At 40.4% G+C, this 24,331-nt stretch overlaps 1 protein-coding gene across 3 annotated transcripts in view; it reads left to right on the top strand.

Annotated features, from left to right (window-relative positions):
* Nucleotides 1-24,331, top strand: part of OXCT1 (3-oxoacid CoA-transferase 1) — a 75,879-nt gene that overhangs the window by 12,239 nt on the left and 39,309 nt on the right. For all 3 annotated transcript variants that reach the window (XM_058169908.1, XM_058169907.1, XM_058169906.1), the window contains exons 4-7: nt 11,264-11,399; nt 12,617-12,766; nt 13,148-13,254; nt 17,632-17,692. In XM_058169908.1, the coding sequence (XP_058025891.1) occupies nt 11,264-11,399; nt 12,617-12,766; nt 13,148-13,254; nt 17,632-17,692 (454 nt within the window). The remainder of the gene's footprint in view (nt 1-11,263; nt 11,400-12,616; nt 12,767-13,147; nt 13,255-17,631; nt 17,693-24,331) is intronic.

Consider the following 24,331-nt stretch of genomic DNA (forward strand, 5'->3'; position numbering starts at 1 on the left):
CATTCTCAATTCTGATAATGGATCATTACAAAAGTCCTTGTATCATACAAATGGCTCTCCAATCTTTTCTTGGGTCCTCTGAAATTAAAACATTTAAAATAATTTAAAAAGGGGAAAAAAAACCCTAAATTAATAACTCTTTTGTTATACATTATATACAAAACACTGAATCCTATATTTTTCTTTAAGTAAACGCTCCCCTGTTTTTATTGATGTAGGTGAGTATTTCATGCCAAATATTGTAAGGATGTGAATAACTGTTCTATAGAATAGAAAACCTGATTTAGACTGGCCATTTTAACACTTTCGAATGTAATACTGAGGTTAAACATTGAAAGATTTTCTCCCTTCGTTATCAATGCTACTGTTGACAGTGCAACAAAATGATTAGATAAATCCACTTTTTCAATCATTCAAACACTTTTAGCAATTTTTCATTTCTTAGTCTGAATACTATTTTCAGAAACCTGATACTGTGCACCAGAACTATGTGAAACTTTATCATGATGTTTATGAAATACCGTTTTTTTTAACTAATCGTCTTTGTTGAGAATTGAGAAAGATTTAGACACTGCTGTAAAACTGAGAAATTTGGCACTGTATTTTGTACTTTTGCCTTTTCAGTGTGGAAATACTTAAATTTATGATAGTAAATTCTCTAAATTGTTATTTGTGAGGGACTTTCTCTTTTTTGTTGTGTGCTAATCCCAGATCTTAAGTGTGTAGGAGAGTGGCAGGACTTAGGGCGGAATTAAAAGAGGGATCAGCCTAGAGTCCCTGTGTATTGTATTCTGACACTACTGTGACCTGGGGCAGGGGAGATGGCAGCTGCCACTCAGGAAGCTTTGACAGCTTTCAGAGGCTTTGTGCTATAGAGAAATAGACATGAGATCTTGTAGTTGAAATTAGATTTCAATTGGATTTGTTGCTGCTAAATCAGCTTCCTGTTGCGCAGCAATAGGCTTGTCTGAGCTGCTTGATTCTATTGCTGTGCCGGCAATGGAATCCCCAAGGCTGATAATCTGTGGGGATTTTAACCTGCCTCCAGATGGCATCGAATTGGGAATGGTTCATGATAACCATGAACTTGACCCAGATAATCAAAAGCTGCGAGTTACCAGAGATCATACATTAAATCTAGTTTTATCTTGGGGCTGTTGCAAACTGACGTGAGGGCTGGAGGATATTGGTGTCTTTTGTCATGGCCAGGTCATTCTTTGATTGCTTTTTGCTTGCTGGCGACCCTTCTCCCGTCAAAGAGGTGTGCCTATCCTAGAAACTGGATGGGTTTCAAAATGCGCTTTAGTTTTTCCTGAGATATGCTGGTCTGTTTCTCTGTGGGTTTCTCTCTGGAATGGGGAGGTGATGAGGGCCTTAATCAGGTGCCCCTCACTTAATCATCATTTATTCAGTGACTGTTCAAAAGTACAACAATGCTGAACAAATGGTAATTATGGCTGGTTTTCGAAGTTAGGGCTGTGGTGATACCCTTGTGACCAAATTCTGGCACTTGGCAGCTTGCCTGCATTTATGATTGCAGTGTGCACTTCAACTCTCATTACCTGCCTATATTCGCTCCCCCCATTTCTCCTCTTTTGGCCATCCTGCACTCCACTGCCATCTCCCACCCCTGCTGCCCCCAGCTGACCACCATCTTCTTTCTCCTGCTGCTAATGAGGCATTGCCTGGTCGACCACTGGTCGGCCCTTCGCAAGGCTGCATAAGGCTTCACTCTTCTCACGATGCCGTCAATGGATCCTACTATCTTGGTCAATTTTCATCAGGTCTCCACCTTCTCCCTTCTGAGGAAGGTTGTTGTGAAGGTTGCAATTGCAGAGGTTTCTGAGAGAAATATATTATCTGCAGTCTTTTAAATCAGAATTCAGGCCAGAACATAGTACTGAGATAGCAAATGTTGGAGCTGGGACAGAGATGTTACAACCATCCCAGCTCTCCAGCTGTGGGGATGTTGGGATAAGAAATTCAATGTTATGGTGGTTTTTCTCCTTTCTGTGTGACTGATTCCGGTTGGTATTGGTGTGGGAAAAAGTCAAGTCCAAGATACCTGATTTGTGAGGTGTTGTTTCATTCCCTCTCAGCCTTCTTGTTTAATAGTTAAATAGGAATGTTAGGAGAGGTCATCCATCAGTTTGGGGTTAGGTGTCATCAGTATGCCAAGTAATGTTCTCAAGAACTTGTCCTGGGTTTTGAAATCTGAATAGAGAGGAATAGGCTGAAGTTCAACCCTAGCAAGACTAAGTGGTTGTGGATTCTTGGACCACCCTGATCTGGGATTTTCTATGTCTGGTCTTCAATGGTTGCATTGCACCATTTGGGTCTGGTCTGCAATCTGGGGATCCTTCTAGAATCTCAACTCCTACTTGAATAATGTGTGCTGGAAGTGGCACGCAGAGCCATCTAGAATCTCAACTCCTACTTGAATAATGTGTGCTGGAAGTGGCACGCCAGCTGTCACCTGTTGTTTTTCTGGTTCTGGTGTGCATGTGTTGCTTATGTGCCTTGCCCTGGGTCATAAGAAGCTTATTGGTAAATATTATAGGCCAGTGTTGGTGAACCTCTTCAGCACCAAGTGGTGAAACAGGTGTGTGTGCGTGTGCACCAGAACGCCATAAACCAGAAGAGCAGCTACCTGGAGAGAGAGAGAGGGAGAGAGAGAGAGAGAGGGAAGGCACAGTTCTGAGAACAAAAACAGTTCAGGACATTTGGTCATGTGTGTCTTCGTCGCACAGAGTGTTTGCTGGGGCCACTGCACAAACTGGAGCCGAGCGGGTTGCGGCAAGGCAGGGCAGGGCAGGGCAGGGCGTCACACTTGTTCCCAACAAAAGCTCCTTCCCTGGCATTTCCTTAAATCCTATTCTCCAGGTGACCCTTGTGAAGAAGGGTAGGGTGTCCTCCTCCCGAGTAGTCGGGTCGCCCTGTGCTGACTCCATCTCCTCTTCATTCTCCACGCTTAATGCTCAGGCGGGGGAGGTAGTTGCTCATCTCCGGAACTCCATGCTCCTTTGCTTCACTACCTGCCCTTTCCATCTCCTCCCATCTTTGGTCATCCTGCACCCTCTCTTCCTCTCTGGTGACCCTTTTGAGGTCCGAGGTACCTGGGACTGCTTCATCCTGTTCCTCCGGTCTTTCCTTCCTCCTGAGCCAGAGATGCTGTGCCCTCTTCCTCCATCTGTCCTGGTTCTATTTCCCCCTCCTCCTCCTCGGAACCGGGCTCTGACGGGGCCATGACAAAGCTTCTGGGTGCAATTCAAGCTCCCACTTACTACTACTTACATGGCTCATGGCATAATCCTGGTTATCTGAATGATGATCTTTCATCTGCAATGAAAGTCCGTCCATCCCATATAATCCAACAGATTTGGCTTGCTTTAGGTCCCATTGATTAAGTAATTGTATTTGATAGACCCTCTTTGTTGTGGTGCTTACTGTCTGAAACAGCATTTCTCTAGAGATATGTATAGTTTCACATTCTGTTTACACTTAAGCTTTAAAATTCTGGCTCTTCCCCGTGGAATCTTCCTCCAGATGCCAGCTGTTCATTTTGTGGGCTACTATTTTAACCATTTTATGCTTCGTAAAGTTTCCTAGAGTTGCAGGTTTGCAACCTGGAATTTGACAAATAAATGAAGGAAGGAGGAAAGCGAAGGGAGGTTTAGTGACCTCCCAGCTTTCTACTGAAATTCCTCCTTCTTAAAATCTGCTAGAAAAACTCCCCTATATTTCTGAAAGATTTGGAGAGTATAGAATTGAAACCAACTGTTGACATATGCCTTCTGTTGACAGAGGAGACCAACTGAATATCACCCTCTAGTTTTATTTTCTTTAGCAACGTATGTTGGTGGGAAAAATACATTATGTTCATAGTATAACCATCAATCCTGCAGAGAAAAATGAACCAAAAATATGTAACAGTGGCAAGGAAAGCAAAAGCTGCTCAATTTACTCAAAGGGAGCACTATGCTCATTGACCCATCCAACATGGAAGTTCTTTGTGTCCTATTGCAATAGCCTCCAGGTGAGTTATGAAGATGGGCAACATGAATTACATCTAGAATGATCCTCTATGGTAAATTCAGGAGGTAGCCAGTAGAATCCCAGATTTTTAAAAAAATATTAATAAAATAGGGGATTTAAAAACGATAAGCACATCTGTAAAAACAGGGTGTATACTTATCCTGTGGCTGGAACAGTTGCCTATGGAAGCTGTAGACTGCCTTTGCTGTGGATTTAGTAAGAATACAGGTCATCTTGATGAATTACATCTTGAGTTGGCAGACAGAAAATTGCAACAGGTAGTCTTCAACTTATGACCAGTCGCTTAATGATTTTTGAATTTATAATTGACTCCAAATATCCACCTTACAAACCGTCCTTGAGGTTACTACTGCTGCACACATACACACACACACTCTCCATGATTGTATTTTGTGCGCTTGGCAATTGGCTTACTACTGGTTGCAACATCCCATGGTCATATGACTGAAATTTGCAACAGGTTTTTTTTTGCCATTTCCCAACATAAATGCCCACTGGATATGCTGGATTCACTTATTGACTATGTGGTTTATCTAATGGCCACATGATTTGTTTAACAACCATGATAACCTGCTTTATGACCATCATAAAAATGGTTGTGAAATCTAGTCTGATCATACAGTCACCTCCACTTATGACTACAAGGCTTATGGTTGAATTTCCTGGCTCTATGGTGGTTTGTTACCTGTATTAATACATCCAGGAAAGAAAATTGCATGTTCTGCCACTGTCTACAGTATATAAGAAAGGAGAAGTTGGAGAAATCTCCACAAAAAGTAAGATTTCTTCTTTTGGTTACTTGATCCCTTCATTTTTGTTGCTAATTTGTTTTGGTTCTTCAAAATCCATCTGATCTGATCAACGTGTTTGTTCTAATATGTCTGTCATCAATTGCTTCTTTGATTTCTGGAATGCTCTTGCTAGCTCAGTGGTAGTATCTAGTCACCTTGTCTTGTATTAGCCTCTTTTCCAATTGCCTTTGATTTTTTTCCCCAAGCAAGAGGGTCTTCTCCAAGAAGTCTTGCTTTTCTAGTACACATTCAAAATATGTAAACTTCAAGGTCATTATTAGGGCTTTCTGTGAGCAATCTGATTTATTTTGTTCTTAAATTTGTTCTTAAAATTCAATGTATTTTCAATCACTTTGTCCAGTGTCAGAATTCAAATTTATAATTTCTCTTCATTTAGCCTTTTTGATGATCCAGCTATCATAATCATATTTCACATCTGGGCCTTGTATGTACCTTTTTTGACTTTGGAGTTTTGACTTGATATACAGTATGTGCTAGAAGAAGCAAATACAGGGATTTTTTTCCTCTGTAGATGTAATCTTGATTCATATTGGTATTCATGTTGAAATTAGTATCATTGATCGCATAAGTGATGGAAATATTTGTCTTTATAAAAGACCAAGTAGATCTAAGAACCTGCCCCACATTTCAGAGTAGTAGGTGTGAATTCTCTTCTTGTTGCGGGCTCAGTACATTTTTTATTTTGTAACTTTGTCTTGGCATACAAGCCACTGCGTGCATATGTAGTATTGAGTAAGTTTCAGTGTGAATTTTCTTAATTCACCATCAGTTGATATGCTGTCACAAGCTTAAGCATTCCTGTCTTGTTTTTGCTCTAACTTCATTCTGCTTTTTTCATCGAGAAAGTCCAAGCAGAATAGTTAGCATTGACCAAGAAGATTCCTGTCTAGATTTCAAACATCATCTATCTATAGCATCATCTATCTTTCAAAAATATGACTTTTCCCCCATATTCTTGAAGTGGTATAAGCTCGCATATTGCCTATCCTATTCACTTTCTCTAAGACAGTAAAAACCATTCTTTTCCCACAGGCCTTCAAAATCCTTGGAGGATTTGATAGTGCTATGATAAAATAGGGAAAGGGGGTTGCTATTCTTAATTTTTAATTGAATTAAATCAACAAAGAAATGCTTGTAAAATATATAACTGTGTTGAAATTCAACAAAATTTCCTGGCCGTGGAGTATATGTTTAGACGTCTGTTCTCAGAATTCTCTAGATCAGGGGTCTCCAACCTTGGCCACTTTAAGACTTGCGGACTTCAACTCCCAGAATCCCCCAGCTTAAAGTGGCCAAGGGTTGGAGATCCCTGCCTTAGATTCATGGTCATTGCTGAGAATTCTGGCAGCTGAAATCCACACATCTGATGGGTGCCAGATTATTTTACTAATTATGAATGTATATTTTTTTTTCAGAAAAAAAAATGGAATAGTTTTTTTAAAAATCTCCAGAGTAGTTCATCTGTCTTAATTTTCAAATGGTTTGAGTTGATAATGTTACTCCTGTATTTAAGATTAGCTGTTCCTAATTTTAGCTGGAAGATTATTTCTCAATGTGCTCAGATCAAGTTGCTCTGGACTATTCCTAAAATACAGAGGCTCCAAAGAGCCATGTTTTGTTGAGAAGCCTATATCAACTTGAATGGAAACCTGGGAGATTTTCCAAGATGAAATCAACCTCTGCATTGGGACAGAAGTGACAATGAAGTTTAATATTGGCTGGTAGACCATATTATATTTCACTTGTTAGGTATGGGAATGGCACATGGTGTGCACAATGAATATGAAAAAAAAAAGCTAACAACTTATACCTTTGTTTCCTTTCCTCCTTTGATTATCATAATAGCAATAACAATAGTACTTAAGACATATACCACTTTACAGTGCTTTACAGCCCCTCTAAGTGGTTTACAGAGTCAGCATATTGCTCCCAACAATCTGGGTCCTCATTTTGCCAACCTTGGAAGGATGGAAAGCTGAGTAAACCTTGAGCCAGTCAGGATCGAACTCCGGGCAGTGGGCAGAGTTAGCCTGCAATACTGCATTCTAACCACCAGGGCTCTTATCATTTAGAGGGACTAAGAAACGAATGCAGAAATAGGTAGGTGTTTAACCCTGTCTTACTTCTGATGATGTACAGGTAGTCCTTGATTTACAACAGTTCGTGTAGTGACCGTTTGAAGTTACAACAGCACTAAAAGAAGTGATTTATGACCATTTCTCACTCTTACGACTGTTGCAGCGTCCCCATGGTCAAGTGATCAAAAATCAGATGCTTGGCAACTGACTCCTGTTTATGACCGTTTCGGTATCCCAGGGTCATATGATCAGCTTTTGTGACCTTCTGACAAGCAAAGTCAATGGGAAAGCTGAGAAAGAGTCACTTAACAACCGTGTTACTAACTTAAAAACTTCACTTAACCAAATATGGCAAGAAAGGTCGTAAAATGGGGCAAAACTCACAATAAATGTCTTTGCTGAGCAACAGAAATTTTGGGCTCAGTTGTGGTCATAAGTTGAGGACTATCTGCAGTTACAGCTTCATAACATCTGGTTATGATGCAGAAGGCTGGCTTCAACAATCTACATGGAAATAATGTGTCAAGAAAATAAGCTTCATTCCCACCCCACTTCATCTTCTTGAAGGTCCCAATCTGTAATTCTTAAAATTCCATCTTTAGGGGTGGTATTCAGCAGGTTCTGACCAGTTCTGGAGAACCGATCTGTAGGGTTACCTAATCAAGTCAGCAATAGGTAATGGTATGTTCACTGTATTCCAGGGTAAAATCAGATTTCTTTATCCACGTCACTCTTTCAAGGCATTATTTCTAAGATATACACAAACTTAGAACAAACCCATTAACAGCAGGAGGATAACAAAACTGATAACATTATCTAATTAACTGGGTAAAGCTATTTCATACTTCTAATAAGAAGCACGTATTTCTCTTGTACAAGTACAGATAGCCCTTCACGTATAGTTATTCATGTAGCAACTGTTCATACTTACAGCAGCACTTTAAAAAACACTTGCAAATGTTGCAGCATCCAGTCACATAATCAAAATTTGGGCACTTGGCAACCAGAGTGTATTTATCATGTTGGCAGCATCCTGGGGTATGTGTGATCACCGTTTGTGACTTCCCAGCTGGCCTCTGACAAGCAAAGTCAATGCGGGAGGTCAGATTTGCTTAATGACGCGTTTTGCCTAACAATTACAGGGATTCACTTAACAACCATGGGAAAAAAGTGTTTAAAAATCAGGCACAATGCACTTAACAAGCAATGGAAATTCTGGTCCCAACTATGATTCTGGGTTGAGGATCATCTGTAGGCTAATGCCAGGTGGCTGTTTTGTGGCCAAAGAATCCTTCAAAATGGCAGCAAGAGCTTAGAGGGGCCATTTCAGAGGTGGTATTCAGCAGGTTCTGACCAGTTCTGGAGAACCAATAAATGCCACCTCTGACTGGCCCCACTCCCATCTATTGTCTGCCTCCCAAGTCCCAGCTAATTGGGAGGAAATGGGGATTTTGCAGTATTCTTCCCCTGAAATGCCCACCAAGCCACACCCACAGAACAGGTAGTAAAAAATTTTGAATCCCACCACTGGGTCACTTGGTTTCCTTATTTATACAACATACCAGTTGCTGTTATTGAGAGTTCTTAGGAGAAAGTGTAGCTGCAGTAAATAAGATTAAAAAATTAAAAATAATGAACACATAAACAGCAGCAATTGTTATATTTACTAGAAAGGAGGATGAGCCCCTTTTTAAAAAAGATAATCGTCCATTAAGAAGGAATGATTCCACAGAGAAAAGTGCTCTATTTCTATTGCAAACTTTTCAACAAATCTAAGATGACAGCTTCCTTTTAAATATCCAGGAGAATGGATTGAATGAGTCTTCAGGGAAAATGCTTACTTCCAAATACTTTATTTTTCTTCCTATAATTTTCCTCCAAGTGCATAAGGGTCTTCTCTTCCCCCCTCCGATCAACCGAGTATTGGTCCATTGGTTGATTAATTGTTTTGTCGTCTGAGCCTGAGATTGTGAGCTGAGAGAGAGAGAGTGACAGACCCAAAGTTATCCAGCTACCTTTCATGCCTAAGTAGAATGCTGAGTTTTTGAATCCCAACTTGATGCTAAATCACTAGACCAATCGAATCTCTCTCGCTTTCAGATACTGTGGTCCCAAAACAGTGTTGTTATAGCTTTTGATTTTATCCTGGAAACAAATCAGAAGCTGGTGAAAACGGTTTCTCAAAGCTCAGAGTCAGGGGTGGTATTCACTTACCTTCGCTACTGTTTGCAAATCGGAGCACGCACGTGCGCTCGCTACGCTTGCTCATGCTTCCTCCACACATGTGCAGAGCTGTCTGTGCATGCGCAGAGGGTCAAAAACAGGATGTGATGACCTCTGGGTGGGTGGGCGGAGCCTCCCGTCGCTGGCACTACTGGATCACGTGTTCCTTATAGAGCCAGCTGAATTTCACTACTGCTCAGAGTACTGAGTTTTTTCTCTTTGAAAAAAACTTCAGTTCTGTTTTTGAAATATAGAAGTTGTGAATTAGCATTCACAACTTAGAATATTTCTACATTTCAAGTTATAAGCTATGCTAAAAAAACACCACATGATCAAGAAAGGTTAAAATTTCTAGAACATTCATCTCATCCCTTTTTAAGGTAAAGGTAAAGGTTCCCCTCGCACATACGTGCTAGTCATTGCCGACTCTAGAGGGCGGTGCTCATCTCCGTTACAAAGCCGAAGAGCCAGCGCTGTCCGAAGACGTCTCCGTGGTCATGTGGCCGGCATGACTCAACGCCAAAGGCGCACGGAACGCTGTTACCTTCCCACCAAAGGTGGTCCCTATTTTTTCTACTTGCATTTTTACGTGCTTTCGAAACTGCTAGGTTTGCAGAAGCTGGGACAAGTAACGGGAGCTCACCCCGTTACATGGCAGCACTAGGGATTCGAACCGCTGAGCTGCCGACCTTTCGCTCGACAAGCTCAACGTCCTAGCCCCTGAGCCACCGCGTCCCTTAATATTACACTGCATCCCTTTTTAATATTACATAATTATGTACAGAATCTGAGATGAAACAAGCTTTTATGTGTTGGAGACAGGTTACGCCAAAATATATACCGTATATACTCGAGTATAAGCCGAGTTTTTCAGCACATTTTTTGTGCTGAAAAACGTCCCCTCGGCTTATACTCGGGTCTCTGACTTATACTCAAGTTTTTTTAAGCCCTCGGCTTATACTCGAGTATATACGGCTTATACTCGAGTTTTTTTTCTTTTTTCACATTTTACGGACTGAAGCCCTGCGGTGCAGTGAGAGGCGGGCGGGGGAGCCGCCAGCCTTCTCAGCTGAGGGAGGGAGGGTTTCCCCAACCGGTAGGTGCCTCATTTCCCACCCTCGGCTTATACTCGAGTCCCCAGTTTACCCCAGTTTTTGGGGTAAAATTGGGGACCTCGGCTTATACTCGGATCGGCTTATATTCGAGTATATACGGTAATAAAATGTGAATAGTTATGTTGGAAAAGTATAAAATCAATAGAAGAGAATGTATGTAGCTCAGAGTTCATCTGTAGAATCCTTAGTGATCTTTATGCTTTGTTTGCAGATATTTCATTACCCAACTAGATAACATCATCAGTGTGAGTGTGTGGTTTGTTCACTATATTTTATGCAATAGCTTGCCCTGCCTGTGTTGATGGAAGTGTACTTTTCTCTTTGATTAGGAATTATTTTCTGCTTGATTGTTTGTCTGGTGTTAATCCCTGCTTATTTGGAATGTTGGGTGCTGGGGAAGATGTGTTCTGCTCTTTTTGTTTCCTTCTTAGCTTTTTTATTGTCTCTTGAATGGTGTGCAAATATGACGTGTTCCTATGTTTCCATAGAAACCATGCCCATTATAATCCATATCATAAACCATGTTTTATAGTCTAAGATTGAAGTCAATAACTTGAAAATCACCCACCCCATTCTTGCACACTTCAGAGCTACTTCTGACTATAGTTGCTGAAAACTGATGGCATATTTTCCCATGTTTTGAGATAGGAGAGGCCTGAAATATATCTCTATAGAGTATAAAAAAGACACCTTATATCTATAAATCAGACATTCTTGTTCTTGTCTACTGAGGTTTACTTTCGGTGTTCACTAATCTTCCTCCAAAATATAACATTTTTTTTCTTTTGCTACACCCTGAAAAGGCTGTGCTGTACAAGCCACCATAAACAAGTAGTTTATTTGACAGATTGCAGTTAAACTAAATTGTGGCTCAGTGTGACTCTTTCTTTTTTTCTTTTTATTTCTGGTCACAATATTGCAGGCATAATTTAAATGTTCCATCACTTGGTTCTCAACTTTAACCCTGTTTTCTCTGCAGAGTAGACAACTTTGGGCTCGGGCTTCTGCTTCAGACCAAACAGATCAAGCGTATGGTGTCATCTTATGTTGGAGAAAATGCAGAATTTGAGCGGCAATACTTATGTGGTGAACTGGAAGTTGAGCTTACCCCACAGGTAAAATGCTAATTGCCTGTTCTTTGGAGGAAGGCTCCTCATAATTATTGGCAGCAACTCTTCCGTTCCAGTTGTAGGATTTCCACAGCAGAAACTGAAATGTTGGTTGTGTAACTACTGTACTGCATGGCCCTTTTGTGTCTGTTGCAAGCCATAAGGATCAGACAGCTTTCCTCATTTCTGGTATTTTGCAGAGGCGTCGACAGACTTCCCATCTTGGGAATGTATTGAGTTGCACCACTATAGGAATCAGGGAACTGGACTAGATTAGTCTTTGGCCAGATTCTGAATCTATCTTAAAGCTTGGTCTATGTTGGAACACCAGGATGCACTATAATTACAACACAGTATTGAAATACTAGTAAGAAAACATAGACACTCACGTACCAGTTAGTTAAGAGTAGGAGAAGTAGGAGGTGTTTTTAATTGCATTTGCATTTTGCATTGGCAGTCACATTTTAAAAATCCATTAAGTATTTGCAATGTTGTGCTTCACTGAACTGCACTCTATTCTTCATGCACGTTTAACTAGCTTTTTGAAAAAGATTGACTGCCTGCCTGCCAGCCAAACTTCCCTCCTATGCCAAAGTTAAGAATATAAGTAGCTCATTTCATATTTACCACCTTTTGTAAGTTAATCTTTTCTTAGCTCAACCACATTGAGTAAATAAATTAACCACAGCCAGAAACGCTCTGGATGCGTTCCTTTCAAAATCTTCAGATTCTGGGAATATTCCTATAAGATGAAGTAGCACGTTTGAAATGTGTTTTAATTAGCATGGCAAAGAAGCCATATTTGCCTGAAAAAAACTATAATAAATATAGTTGGGAAATAGATTTTTTTAAATATTTTTGAGGAACAGTAAAATAAGGAGAAAAGTTTGGAAAGTACATGCCAGGTATTTCAGAAATGAAATATTGGTAACATTAAGATGATGATGATTGACCCTGCTAAACATTGACCTTACTTTATTATTGCTTATTAATAAACTAATATTAAAAATTAGAAAGCCTGAATACCTCTGTTCCACATTTCTTAGGAATGAGTATTCTATGAAAATCCTCTTGCAGTATTCAGGAGCCATCTCAGTGCACTTAGAAAAGATGAAAAGGTCCCTTAACAACTTTTGTCAAAGAATTGATGTACTATTATGAGTCACAGGCCTCCTTTATATCTGTCTTGTCTTGCCACGCATTAAGCCTTTTGTTCTTTCTAGGGTACCCTTGCTGAGCGGATTCGAGCAGGAGGAGCTGGCATCCCAGCTTTCTTCACCAGTACTGGGTATGGGACATTAGTGCAAGAAGGAGGGTCTCCAATCAAATACAACAAAGATGGCACTGTTGCCCTGGCTAGTGAGCCAAGAGAGGTAAAATACCAGCCAGAAGTGGGATTTGGGGGTTCTCTGAACTGCACAGAATCTTAGCTAGAGGTTCTCCCAAACCCCTGCGAACCCCTAGCAGCCCACTCCTGATTTGAGGCTTGTTCAGGAAAACAAAGTGGAGTAAGTCCTAACTTAATGCACTATATTAAGCAGATTATAAATCCACTCTGCAGATCATATTGTGCTTCTGATTTTATTCAGTCTGCAATTTCAATTTCCAGCTTTTATTACTGTCAGTGGTATTTTCACTCCATCTCATTTCTCCTCAAAGACTTATCGCCTTAAATTGTAGTGTGAGCTGATAATTTAAACAGAACAAATCTTTTCAAAATTTCTTAAAATTTTCTCCCTCCCTTTTTTTTAAAGGTGAGGGAATTTGACGGTCGGCATTACATTATGGAAAAATCAATTACAGGAGATTTTGCGTTAATAAAGGCATGGAAGTCTGATCGTGCTGGAAATATTATCTTCAGGTATGGCATGTTCACAGAGCAAGCATGTTTTTAACCTTGCTTTCAAAGAGTTTTCTGGGAAATATGAACATTCTGCATCTGTGACGGCGAACCTATGGCACAGGTGGCACACAGAGCCCTCTCTGCGGGCACGCAAGCTGTCGCCCCAGCTCAGCTCCACTGCACATGTGGGTGCGCCTCCCGCTGGCTAGCTGGTTTTTGGGTCTGTTGCACATGCACGGGTGGGGTGGGGTGTAGGGCGCATGCACGGGCGGGAGTCACATGCACATGTGCAGGGTTGGGGAGTGGAAGGGGTGCACACACATGCGTGGGGGGATGGGGCGCATGGGAGGTTACACGCTCATTGCCTTATGGGTCTGTGTGCATGCTCGCTTTTGGCACTCCACGACGAAAAGGTTAGCCATCACTGTTCTTCATCTTAGAGGAATTTTTTGGGGGTGGGTGTGCTGTTAGGATGCATCTTTTAATTATATTCAATGATGGGAGGCCCAGTTGTTCAGCTCATATAATTTATTTTGAGTTCTGGTTTGCTATTTTAAAAGGTTTTTAGTCCCCTACCCGCACAATGTGAGGAGTTAAAAGACTATAAAAATGAAACCAAAAAAAAACCAAAAACCTCACCATAACTTAAAAACAAAACAAAAGAAAAAAACCCAGCAGCAGTATATTTTATTATTGAGTGCAGAGTCTATAGCCCTAGAATTGGAAGCAGCTTTCTAAAATTGCTGAGACCTTTCTAAAACCCCAACACCTTTCCAAAAGCAGGTAACAAATTTAAATATTGTTCATTTAATAGAAGAAAATTGCAGACAGTCTTTGCAGCTGTAATGGCGGCTGCCCATTATGGCTGTAAGTTATAATGTTCATAAAGGGGGGGGGTCATCATATGACCAACTCAGTTATATGACTTTTTTTACAGTAATTAAGTCATTAATTAAGGTCATTAAGCAAACCAGAGACCCAATTTGGTTAAAGCACCGGGCTAGAAAGCAAGAGACCGTGAGTTCAGGTCCCTCCTTATCCATGAAAGCTGGACTACTCATTCTCTCTCAGCCCAGCTCACCTCGCAGGGCTGTTGTTATGGGAAAATAAGAGGAGAAAAGAGTGCTGGATATGTTTGCTGCCTTGAGTTATTTCTAAAAATAATAAAGCTGAGATACAAATAAATAAATTGTTTGCTACGTGTAGGGCGTTGCTGACAACTGGAAATGAATGCCAGTTTTGGGGGAAAAAAATGTAAATTGCGGACACACAACTGGGGGGGTGGAAATAGGGATGTCTAACATTCAGAACCAAGTTGTAAGAACCGTTCAAGGGGTTTCCATATTTGAGAACCACCTTTTTAGCCTGCTCATTTCTGCATCTAAGTCTCATTCGTTTTTGGAACTGGCCTGCCATTGAGAATCCAAGTATGGCCTTACAGCAGGGGTGGGCTTCAAAAATTTTAGCAAGGGGTTCTCTTCCCGGTTGCTGGGTGGGCGTGGCCATGGTGGGTGTGGCCTAGTTGGCCTCCTGCACCACGGCCGGGGTGTGTGTGCATTTTTGCCCTCCCCGGGCTCTGAAGGCTTTCCTCGAGCCTCCGGGACGGCAAAATCAGCCTCCCCAGGCTGCCTTCCCGATCTTCCGGTAGGCCCGTTTTTGCCCTCCCTGAGCCTCCGCACACACCCTACGCTTACCTGCATCCAAAACAGGCCACATGGGGACTCCTGGGAGGGGAGGGGCGGGTGAGGCCAGCCAGGAGTGGGATTTGGGGGTTCTCCAAACTGCACAGAATCTTAGCTAGAGGTTCTCCCGAACCCCTGCAAACCCCCAGCAGCCCACCCCTGCCTTAGAACCTGAAGAAGGTTATGCATTCCTGCCCTAGGTTATGTCCCAGAATCCTTTGAAGCAATGCAGGAGCTTCTGTCTCTGTGTAGTGAGGCTGCTTTTCAAAAGAGTGGCTATAGGAAGAAAGCTGATATAGCAAAGCTAAGCTGTTCCTGCTCATCATGACTAACGAGGGCAGGAGGTTGAAACAACTTCCCCATTCATGATAATGGTTGTCTTATTCCAGCAGTTTATTCCTTCAGTCTTTGCATTGGCAGTGCTTCAACAGCAAAGGCTTTCCTCTGGTTTTTGCTCCTTGCTCTGTTCTACCGTATTGAACAAACCCATGAAACAAAAATAAAACCACATGAGGGCAGTAGAAGGCTGTAGTTTTCAGCTTTGCATGAGCTGGAGCTGAAACTCTTAGAGAGACACTTAAAAAAAGTAACATTCTTAGCTTAATGTTAAGCCTTTTCTTAATATTAAACAGATGTATGCCATCATTCGGAGACATGCTGTCAAGGATACTGACATCCATATGAATTCAGTGCTAGCATTGATAAAAAGCAATTTGGTATTATAAGGCTGTGTATCCAGGACACATAACGTTAGCAAAACAGAGGCAGGGAACTAGGGGTTTTTTTTTGTTTTTTTTTGCTGATGATGGTATGAAAACTTTATTTTTTCCCCCAAATAACGTCAAGATGGTAAATAAATTGAGAGCAGAATTAAGAATTAAAATTTAAAACTATGATCTTTTCTTCCAGGTAGAAATGTCGTTATTCTTTCTAAAACCCAGGAATAATATAACTAGTTTCAGGACCGTTCCCAAGTGTTATAATTCGTAATAGTGACAGCTTATGAGATACCTCCATCAGTGCTAAGAGACTTGTAAATTAGAGGGGGATGGAAGGATGTTGTAGGCATAGTAGTCCTTCCAAACCAATGTTCCTCAACTCAGTAACTTGAAGAGCGGTGGTGGTGCAGTACTTAGAATGCAATATTGCAGGATAATTCTGCCAACTGCCAGCCGTTTAGTTCTCACCAGCTCAAACCTTTCATCCTTCCAAAATCGGTAAAATGAAAATCCAGATTGTTGGGGATAATATGTTGACTCTGTAAACTGGTTAGAGTGGGCTGTAAAGCACTGTGAAGCAGTATATAAGTCTAAGTGCTATTGCTGTTAAGATGTGTGGACTGCAACTCCCAGAATTCCTCAGCCAGCATTATCCTAAACAAATCCATGTTTAATGTAAACCATCCAGAACTAGAACATTTCCAGTTAACTTTCTCCAGCCGCTATCTGAGGATCACCCGTGAGGGAGACCCCAGGACGTTTCTAGTCAAATTCCTGCTATCGACAAGATTCTTGTAATATTGATTGAAAATCTTGCATTGTTATAACCTAAGAAAGTATTAGAGATTGTCAGGACATGGCTGGCAGAGAACATGCTTCTATCTGCTATTTATTTGTTAGATTCATGTTTCAACTTTTCTCCAGAAGCTTTATGGCTTCCATGAAGATTTGATTTCATTCTAGCCCACCACAACTAAGCTCAGAGACAATGACTTATCTAAAATGATCTAATGAATTTCCATGGTTGAATCTCAATAGCTTTATTCATCTAATATTTTAACCACTACAGTACAGTATATCCCTCCTCTGTGTTACAACTACAGGATATGAACATTTCTTATGCATTTGTTCATAAATGTACAGTCAAAGGGGTGTCACACATTCTTGTCTTATTCTGTTCTATGTGGAATCCATTCACTAAGCACTCCCCATGGAAGAAAGGGAATATTTGGGCGGGGGGGGGGGATTGCTGGTTTTCAACAAAAAACAGTCATAGGAATACATTGATTTGCTTAAGGGCTGCAATATTTGCTTAATGACCTCATATAATTGGTTCTAGTTACATGGATGCCCCAAAGTATGACCATTATGATTTATGATGGATAATCTGGGTTCCATTACAGTGGTATGTTGAGGACTACTTGGAAATGTGATTAATTGAGAACAATTGAAGATAAGACCAAAAACAAGGATAACACTTTACCATTAAAACTTACTCTCTTATTGTTTTTGAGGGGGACACACCAGTCGTGAAATTCAATTTTTTTTTACTACCAGTTGTATAGGCGTGGCTTGATGGGCGTGGTGTGGTTTGGTGGGCATGGCAGGGGAAGGATACTGCAAAATCTCCAATCCCACCCCACTCTGGGACCAGCCAGAGGTGGTATTTGCCGGTTCTCCGAAGTACTCAAAATTTCCGCTACCGGTTCTCCAGAACCTGCTGGATTTCACCCCGGGACACACCTGTTTAGCTTGTATGTAAGCAATCGATGCCTGAAGAACAAAGGGAAGCCCCTTTACTGGCTATGTTCAAGTAGAAGCTAGATAGCAAAGTGGGTTTGCTTTGGTTGGAATTTCTGGACCTGAAGGCCAATCCCCTTTCAACTCTGAACTGACTATGCTCTGAATTTTGTTTTGCTAATGCTTCTTGACATTATAGAAAAGGATAACTGCAGCTCTGTTAAGCATACGTTGCCCTCTTTCTTCTCAAACAGGAAAACTGCGAGAAACTTCAATCAGCCTATGTGTAAAGCTGCCAGAACAACAGTGGTAGAGGTAAGGCAGAGAAGTTATTCCCAGCCCCAGCGATGGTTCCTGGGCTAAATAGGATTTATCCTTCCTATTCTACAGTTTTTTGAGAGAATGAGATTGTTGTGTTTACAGCATCTTCTTCCGTACCAAATATACTCTTCCCTTGATTTTTGTTTTTACATCAAAATCAAAATCCTCTTTTGCAAGACCAGCCTTAAGCAAAATTGGGAAGAGATGAAGATGTGAGAGTGCAGTATCCCCTGCTTTCGTTTGACAAATGTATAGAAAGACCGACAGGCATTGGTGAATTGATGCATGACATATCTACATATTTAAAACCAAGCAGTTGAAGAGAATGAGGAGTTGCTGATACTGTATCTGTGCGCAGCAGAAAGGGAATTAGCAGAAGCATTTATATAATCCTAAAAAGCTGAATCCTTGTTTCCAAGAAAAGGATTGCTCCTTTTTTTTTTGAAGCTTGAGCTTTTATCCTTTGCATGCAGAATCATAGATCCTGTTTCTATTAGCTCTTCTGTTATAAATGTATTTAATAGTTGTCCCCCAGAAACAGTTCCAAGTGGTGTACAGTACAACATAGCTAAAACAACCGTGTAAGTAAAGGGAAGTTTTCCTCAAGTTGAACTGGACACTTGATGATACTAACACACATCTGGATGGTTGTCTTGTCATTTTCTCCTGGGTGTCAGGGTTTCAAGTAATAGGTCCCATTCGATAAGAACTCCAAGGCAGGCAAGTTCCTCAAAGAACATTTTATTAGGACATATCAAATTGGCAACTTCCTGGTGGAAAACTGGCTCTAAATTGGCTCCTCCCACTAATTAAAAGTAAAACTTCGTTATTCCTCCCTGTCTCAGTCACATGATCCAATCAGCATACAGTCCCGTTGCAAGATGACCTCAGTCTCTGCCCTGCAGACACCTGTACAAACGTCCTTGATTCCCAGGGAAAATAATTTTATTTAGGCTACAACACCCCAGCTAATCTCCACAAGCACCTCCCAGCCTCTTCACTCCAGGCTGTGCCACCACCTGAAGCCGTGAGAAAAGAAACCTCCCTAGAAACTACACAAAAAGAAAATGGCCACAGTTCAGCCAACTTCAGGGTTAACACTGGGATTCTCTGGGGGTCTCCCATACAAATGCTTACCAAGCCCAAACTTGCTTAGCTTCTGAATCTAATCGAAATTGACTATGTGCTTCCACCAAAAAAAGGCTTCACATGTTGTAAAGCTAGACTTAAGGGAAAACTCGATGGGGGAAGAAGAGTTGGACAAAGTCAAATAGAACAGGGGTTTCCAACCTTGGCAACCTTAAGACTTGTGGACTTGAACTCCCAGAGTTCCTCAGCCAGCAAAGCTCCACAAGTCTTAAAGTTGCCAAGGTTGGAGACCCCTGAAATAGAAAATCTGCTTATAGAGCTTGTCATCTGTTAAATTCAGTGGCAGAGAACCATTTAGGAAGTGAGGCTGTTGAACATTGAATGACGCGTTGGTCTTTTTGTTTGGTCTTTTGATGTCTTCAACCAATCCTACAGCGGGAAGGACTTCCTGCCTTTGATCATGGAAAGTTGTAACATTTAATAAAAAACAGCACCAAGAAGAGCCTTCACCAAGCTGGTACCCTTCAGATGTGTTGATCCTTCTTGTGCTGGCAATCAACTTGGAAAGCGATGAGGCTGATGAAGAGCATGGGCCAGTCCTGGAGGCTGGGGAAGGCCCGGATGAGGGCTCTGCGTCGGAGGCAGAGGTGGGGCCAGGGCCATCGGGGAGTGATGTGCGGACTCTGGAGCCTTCAGAGGCTGACAGTAGTGAGACAGAAGAACAGGAGGAGCCTGTTCCTAATGCACGCATGAGAAGAGCTGCCAGAAGGCAAGAGCAGCTCAAGCAAAGAGGATGACTGTTTGAATAGGGCCAAGAGATGCTTGGCCCCTCCCATAAGGCTTAAAAGACCACCAACGGCATTTGGCTCTTTGCCGGAAAACAACGTTGATAGCTTTGTCTTGCTGCATTTGTTTGTTATCGGCGTCTTCTGCTTTTTAACTTTTGCCAAGAAAGGCCTTTGGCAGTTTGCCTAATTAAGAGCAAGGTTGGTGATAAGACTGAGAAATTGTCTTGGGAGGAATTTGCTTTGATTTAGTTTGGACTACACTGAGAATGAGTTAATTCTCAGCTGTTCTAATAAAGTTTGTTTGTTTTTAAACTGAGTTTTCTACTACCTACTTGGGCCTGGGTCACAACAATCCTACAGGATTGGTAGCCGAATGCACCTGGACCAGGTTAAAGAAGACTTAAAGCAAGAATCTTCTTGCACTCTGTATTTCAGTCCCCATATCTGCCTCTACTCCCTCTATCCTTTTCATCCTCCACTCTGTTTTTCTTCCCTTTGTCTTCTCCTTTCATTATGTTCTTTGCAAATTGTGTTTTTTTTTCCTTGTCAGTGGAAGAAGCTAGAAAAACAAAGGTCTGTATTTTCTTTTAAGTTTTGACAGATTCAAGATGAATTTTGAGGATGCGGATTCTACAGAGTGTAGAATTCTTTCACCCATAACTAATTAAATAAATGTAATTAAAAATCCTGCAATGTATCCCAGGTTGCTTAGCAACAGCTGTCCTGTTCCATTATTATTCTGCTCTTTCAGGTACAGTGGAAAGTGTGTGGCAGCATTGAATGAGTTCCACTTCTCACCTAAATATTGGTATTTACATAGTTTTTATTGAATGTTTGAAGATTCTTAAAAAGGGTCAGTGTTTATACAACATAGTTTATTCATCTTAATTTTCCTTAGTTTCAGGCTTCCCTTGTTTTCCAGAATTATAAGAATTTATTTCCCGAACGAATATATAGGAAGCACATTTTTCAGATCCCCAAAACAACTTAAAAAGAACTCCATAAATTCATCTAATTCATATGATACTAGCCAGCACATTTAGCATAAAACAACTTTATCAAGCCAGTTGGATTTCTGGATAAAATCCTCCCATTCAATTTAGATGTATGTTCTGTGCATCTGTTTGCTATGTGTGCCACATTGACTGCAGCCTATTGTCTATTATTTTTTCTAAACATTTGTAGAAAACAGTGCATTAAATGTGCTATAACAAAAATGATAAAAACAGCAATGAATCTAGAGATTGCCAATTGAAGATTGATCAGCTAAACTGCTATCGAATTCTTCCCAAATTCCCAAGTTAGTGAGAATCTAGCTATTACAAGTGCTATAAACTTAAACAAGGCTTGTTAGCCTTTGAAAGCTGGTAGGGGTATTTGAAATTTTGAAAACGCATTGCAGGCACTTATGAAAGCTGCTGCAGAGGAGAAGGAAAATTTATCCATATAACAGAGTGAAGATTTCAGGATTGTCAGTTACAAGACATATTTTCTGCTTCCTGCCACCTTTCTAGATCTCTGTCCTCCACAAGTTGCTCTGGCTATCTTACACTTTAGTATCCTTCAAAGCACTGGATTCTAGCATGCTCATTTTTTAAATTTCTTGAGAAAGCTTATAGATCTATTTACATGATGATGGTGGAGGCGGGCACTTTGTCTAAAACCTTTTAAAGTAATAATAGAAGAAGAAAGGGAAAGAGTCTTTTGAACACCCAGTACAGGTAGTCCTCAGCTAGCTACTGATCACTTAATAACAGTTCAAAGTTACGACAGCCTTGGAAAAATGACTTAGAGAATCTATACTTGACCACTTCCAAGATTGCATGATTGCAATTTGTGTGCTTGGCAACTGGCTCATATTTAGGACTAGTTGCAGCATCCTGAAGTCATGTGATTGTGATTTGTGACCTTGTTGCTGAATTCTGACACTTGCATTTATGACTGCAAGACTTATTGATGGAAATTCTGGTCCCAATTGTAGTCTTAGGTCAAGGACAATATATGGATGTAAGAGGATGGTTGTTGTTAGTTGCGAAGTCGTGTCAGACCCATCGCGACTCCATGGACAACGTTCCTCCAGGCCTTCTGTTGGAAGAAATGTCCATCTGGGTTCAGTTCCAAGTGGGTAAAAAGACACTGGAAACATAGAGACTGCTTGGAAAGATGGTTTAATGGTGGACAGGAATCACATAGCTTGAGTTCCTGAGTAGAAAAGGTGATCACATGTTTCAAGGTGTTGGCTGAAGAACCAGAGAGGAAAGGAGAAGAAGAGGAGAAAAGGAGAAGAGAGAGACAAGATGCTGAGTGCCTGAGTTTATACTCTCTGTGTGGCCCCACCTTGGTGTTTCCTGTTTCTGTATAAGAAATGTACCCAAATTGGTTGTCAAACTCCCAGGTGGTCTAGGGGTCTTAGCTAACTTTGTAGGTTGTCTCTCAAGCTTGCTTGAGCCTTGCCATGTGGTGAGTTTCTGTTGCTAGATGGGTCCTATTGTGTTGCAGATGATGGTCCATTGACAAAGGCGGGGGTTGGGGGGTGGGGTGGGGGAATGAGTGAGCTTTGCTGAGGCCTTAATGGCCCATTGACAAAGGTGTGAGGAGGCAGGAAGCTGCTTTGTCTTTAAAACAGGTTTCTCCATTTCTCTCTTTTTTTTAATGAAAAAGTTTTATTTTTACATTCATATCCAATAACATATTTAATGTACAGTCATATATAATTAGTTGGGCTTGCCCAGTCACCACTCCCTCCTTTTAACTCTCTTCCCTCTTCTTCCTTCTTCTACTTTCCACACCTTCCTCCCCTTTTCTTATCTACATCCTCTCCTCCCTCCCTCCTACATCTTCCTTCTCCCTCTTCTACCCCTCTTTCTTCCTCTTCTCCTCTTTCCTACCTCCTACTCTCTTCTCCTTTCTCCCACCCCACCATTCTGAAATGGTAGCTGGGCAGACCCGACCTTACATTAATTATATTTATACATCTTCAATAATCCCTGTACATTAACCATCATTCCATTTTCTACCTTCATCCCCCCCTTAATTCCCCTCCCTCTTACCCCCCACCCCCCTAAGACTTCCCAGAACAAAATGTGGGGTATCAAAACTAACAATCATAATCCAAAATAAATCTTAAATTATAATCTCTAGTCACTCCACACATAATCACACTCTCAATTCCCCTCTCCTTCAAAAATATATCTAATACAAAATATTTCCTAAATTTACTCATATGCTATTTGATATTTTTTTATCTGATACTTATTTTGAATATAATCAATCCACATTTTCCATTCTAAAATATATTTTTCTTGTGTATAGTCTTTCAAGTAAGCAGAAATTTTTGCCATTTCTGCCAGATTTGATACTTTAAGTGTCCATTCTTCAATTGTAGGTAATTCTTCTTTCTTCCAATATTGAGCAATCAAAAGTCTTGCGGCTGTTATTAAGTTCAAAATCAATTTAGTCTCTATAGCTGTACAATCCATAATTATTCCTAGTAAAAAAAACTGCGGGGTAAACTTAATCTTCTTTTTCAAAATATTCTGCATGATCCACGATACTTTAATCCAAAATGCTTTAACTTTTTTACAAGTCCACCATATATGGTAATAAGTGGCATCTTCACAATCGCATCTCCCACATTTAGCCTGTACATTAGGATACATACATGACAACTTTTTGGGGTCTAAATGCCATCTATAAAACATCTTATAAAAATTTTCTCTCATATTTTGCGCTTGTGTAAATTTAACATTCCTCACCCAAATTCTTTCCCAAGTTTCCAACATTATTGGTTGCTGAAAATTTTGTGCCCACTTAATCATACAATCCTTAACCAATTCAGTCTCTGAGTCTATTTCTACTAATACATTATACAACCTCTTAATATGCTGTTGACCTTGATCTCTCATTTGTTTTAACAAATTATCCTCAGTTTGCTTAATACCTATTTTTTGATCTAATTTCCATCTAGCTTGTAATTGTCCATATTGAAACCATGTATAATTTTTCCCTTCTTCCCCCATCTTTTCTCTGGATTTTAATTGTAATTCCCCCTTTTCCATACAAAGAAGTTCTTTATAAGTAACTACCTCCATCTTTTGATATATATTTATATTTTCTATCATGTGTCTCGGGATTGCCCATATTGGAATCTTTCCATCTAATTTATATTGATATTTCCTCCAGACCCTCAATAATGCATTTCTAATTATATTATTTTTAAATATCTTATCAGCTTTCTTATCATATAATAAATAGGCATGCCACCCATATAACAAACCATAACCTTCTATATTCAAAACTCTTTCCTCAGTTAAATTAATCCAATCAGTAATTAATGATAAGACAACTGCTTCAATAATACAATTTTAAATTAGGCATTTTAAGACCCCCCCTTCCCCTTGTGTCTTGCATTATTTTTAACTTAATTCTTGGTTTTTTGCCCATCCATAAAAAATTATTAACCCTTTTTTGCCATTCCTGTAATTTGGTATCGTTCTTAAGTACCGGTATCGTTTGGAACAAAAATAGAAACCTGGGCAAAACATTCATTTTTATAGCTGCTATTCTTCCCAGCAAAGATAATTGTAACTTCTTCCAATTCTCCATTTCTTTCCATATCTTCTGCCTCAATACCTCATAATTATTTTTATATAATTTCACATTTGAAGCCGTAATGTATATTCCTAAATATTTAACCTTTTTAACTATTTCAAAACCCGTAGATTTTTCTAACTCTTTTTTTTGTTGTATATTCATA

This window comes from Ahaetulla prasina, chromosome 2 (genome assembly GCF_028640845.1).
Source record: "Ahaetulla prasina isolate Xishuangbanna chromosome 2, ASM2864084v1, whole genome shotgun sequence".
NCBI classification, from domain to species: domain Eukaryota; kingdom Metazoa; phylum Chordata; class Lepidosauria; order Squamata; family Colubridae; genus Ahaetulla; species Ahaetulla prasina.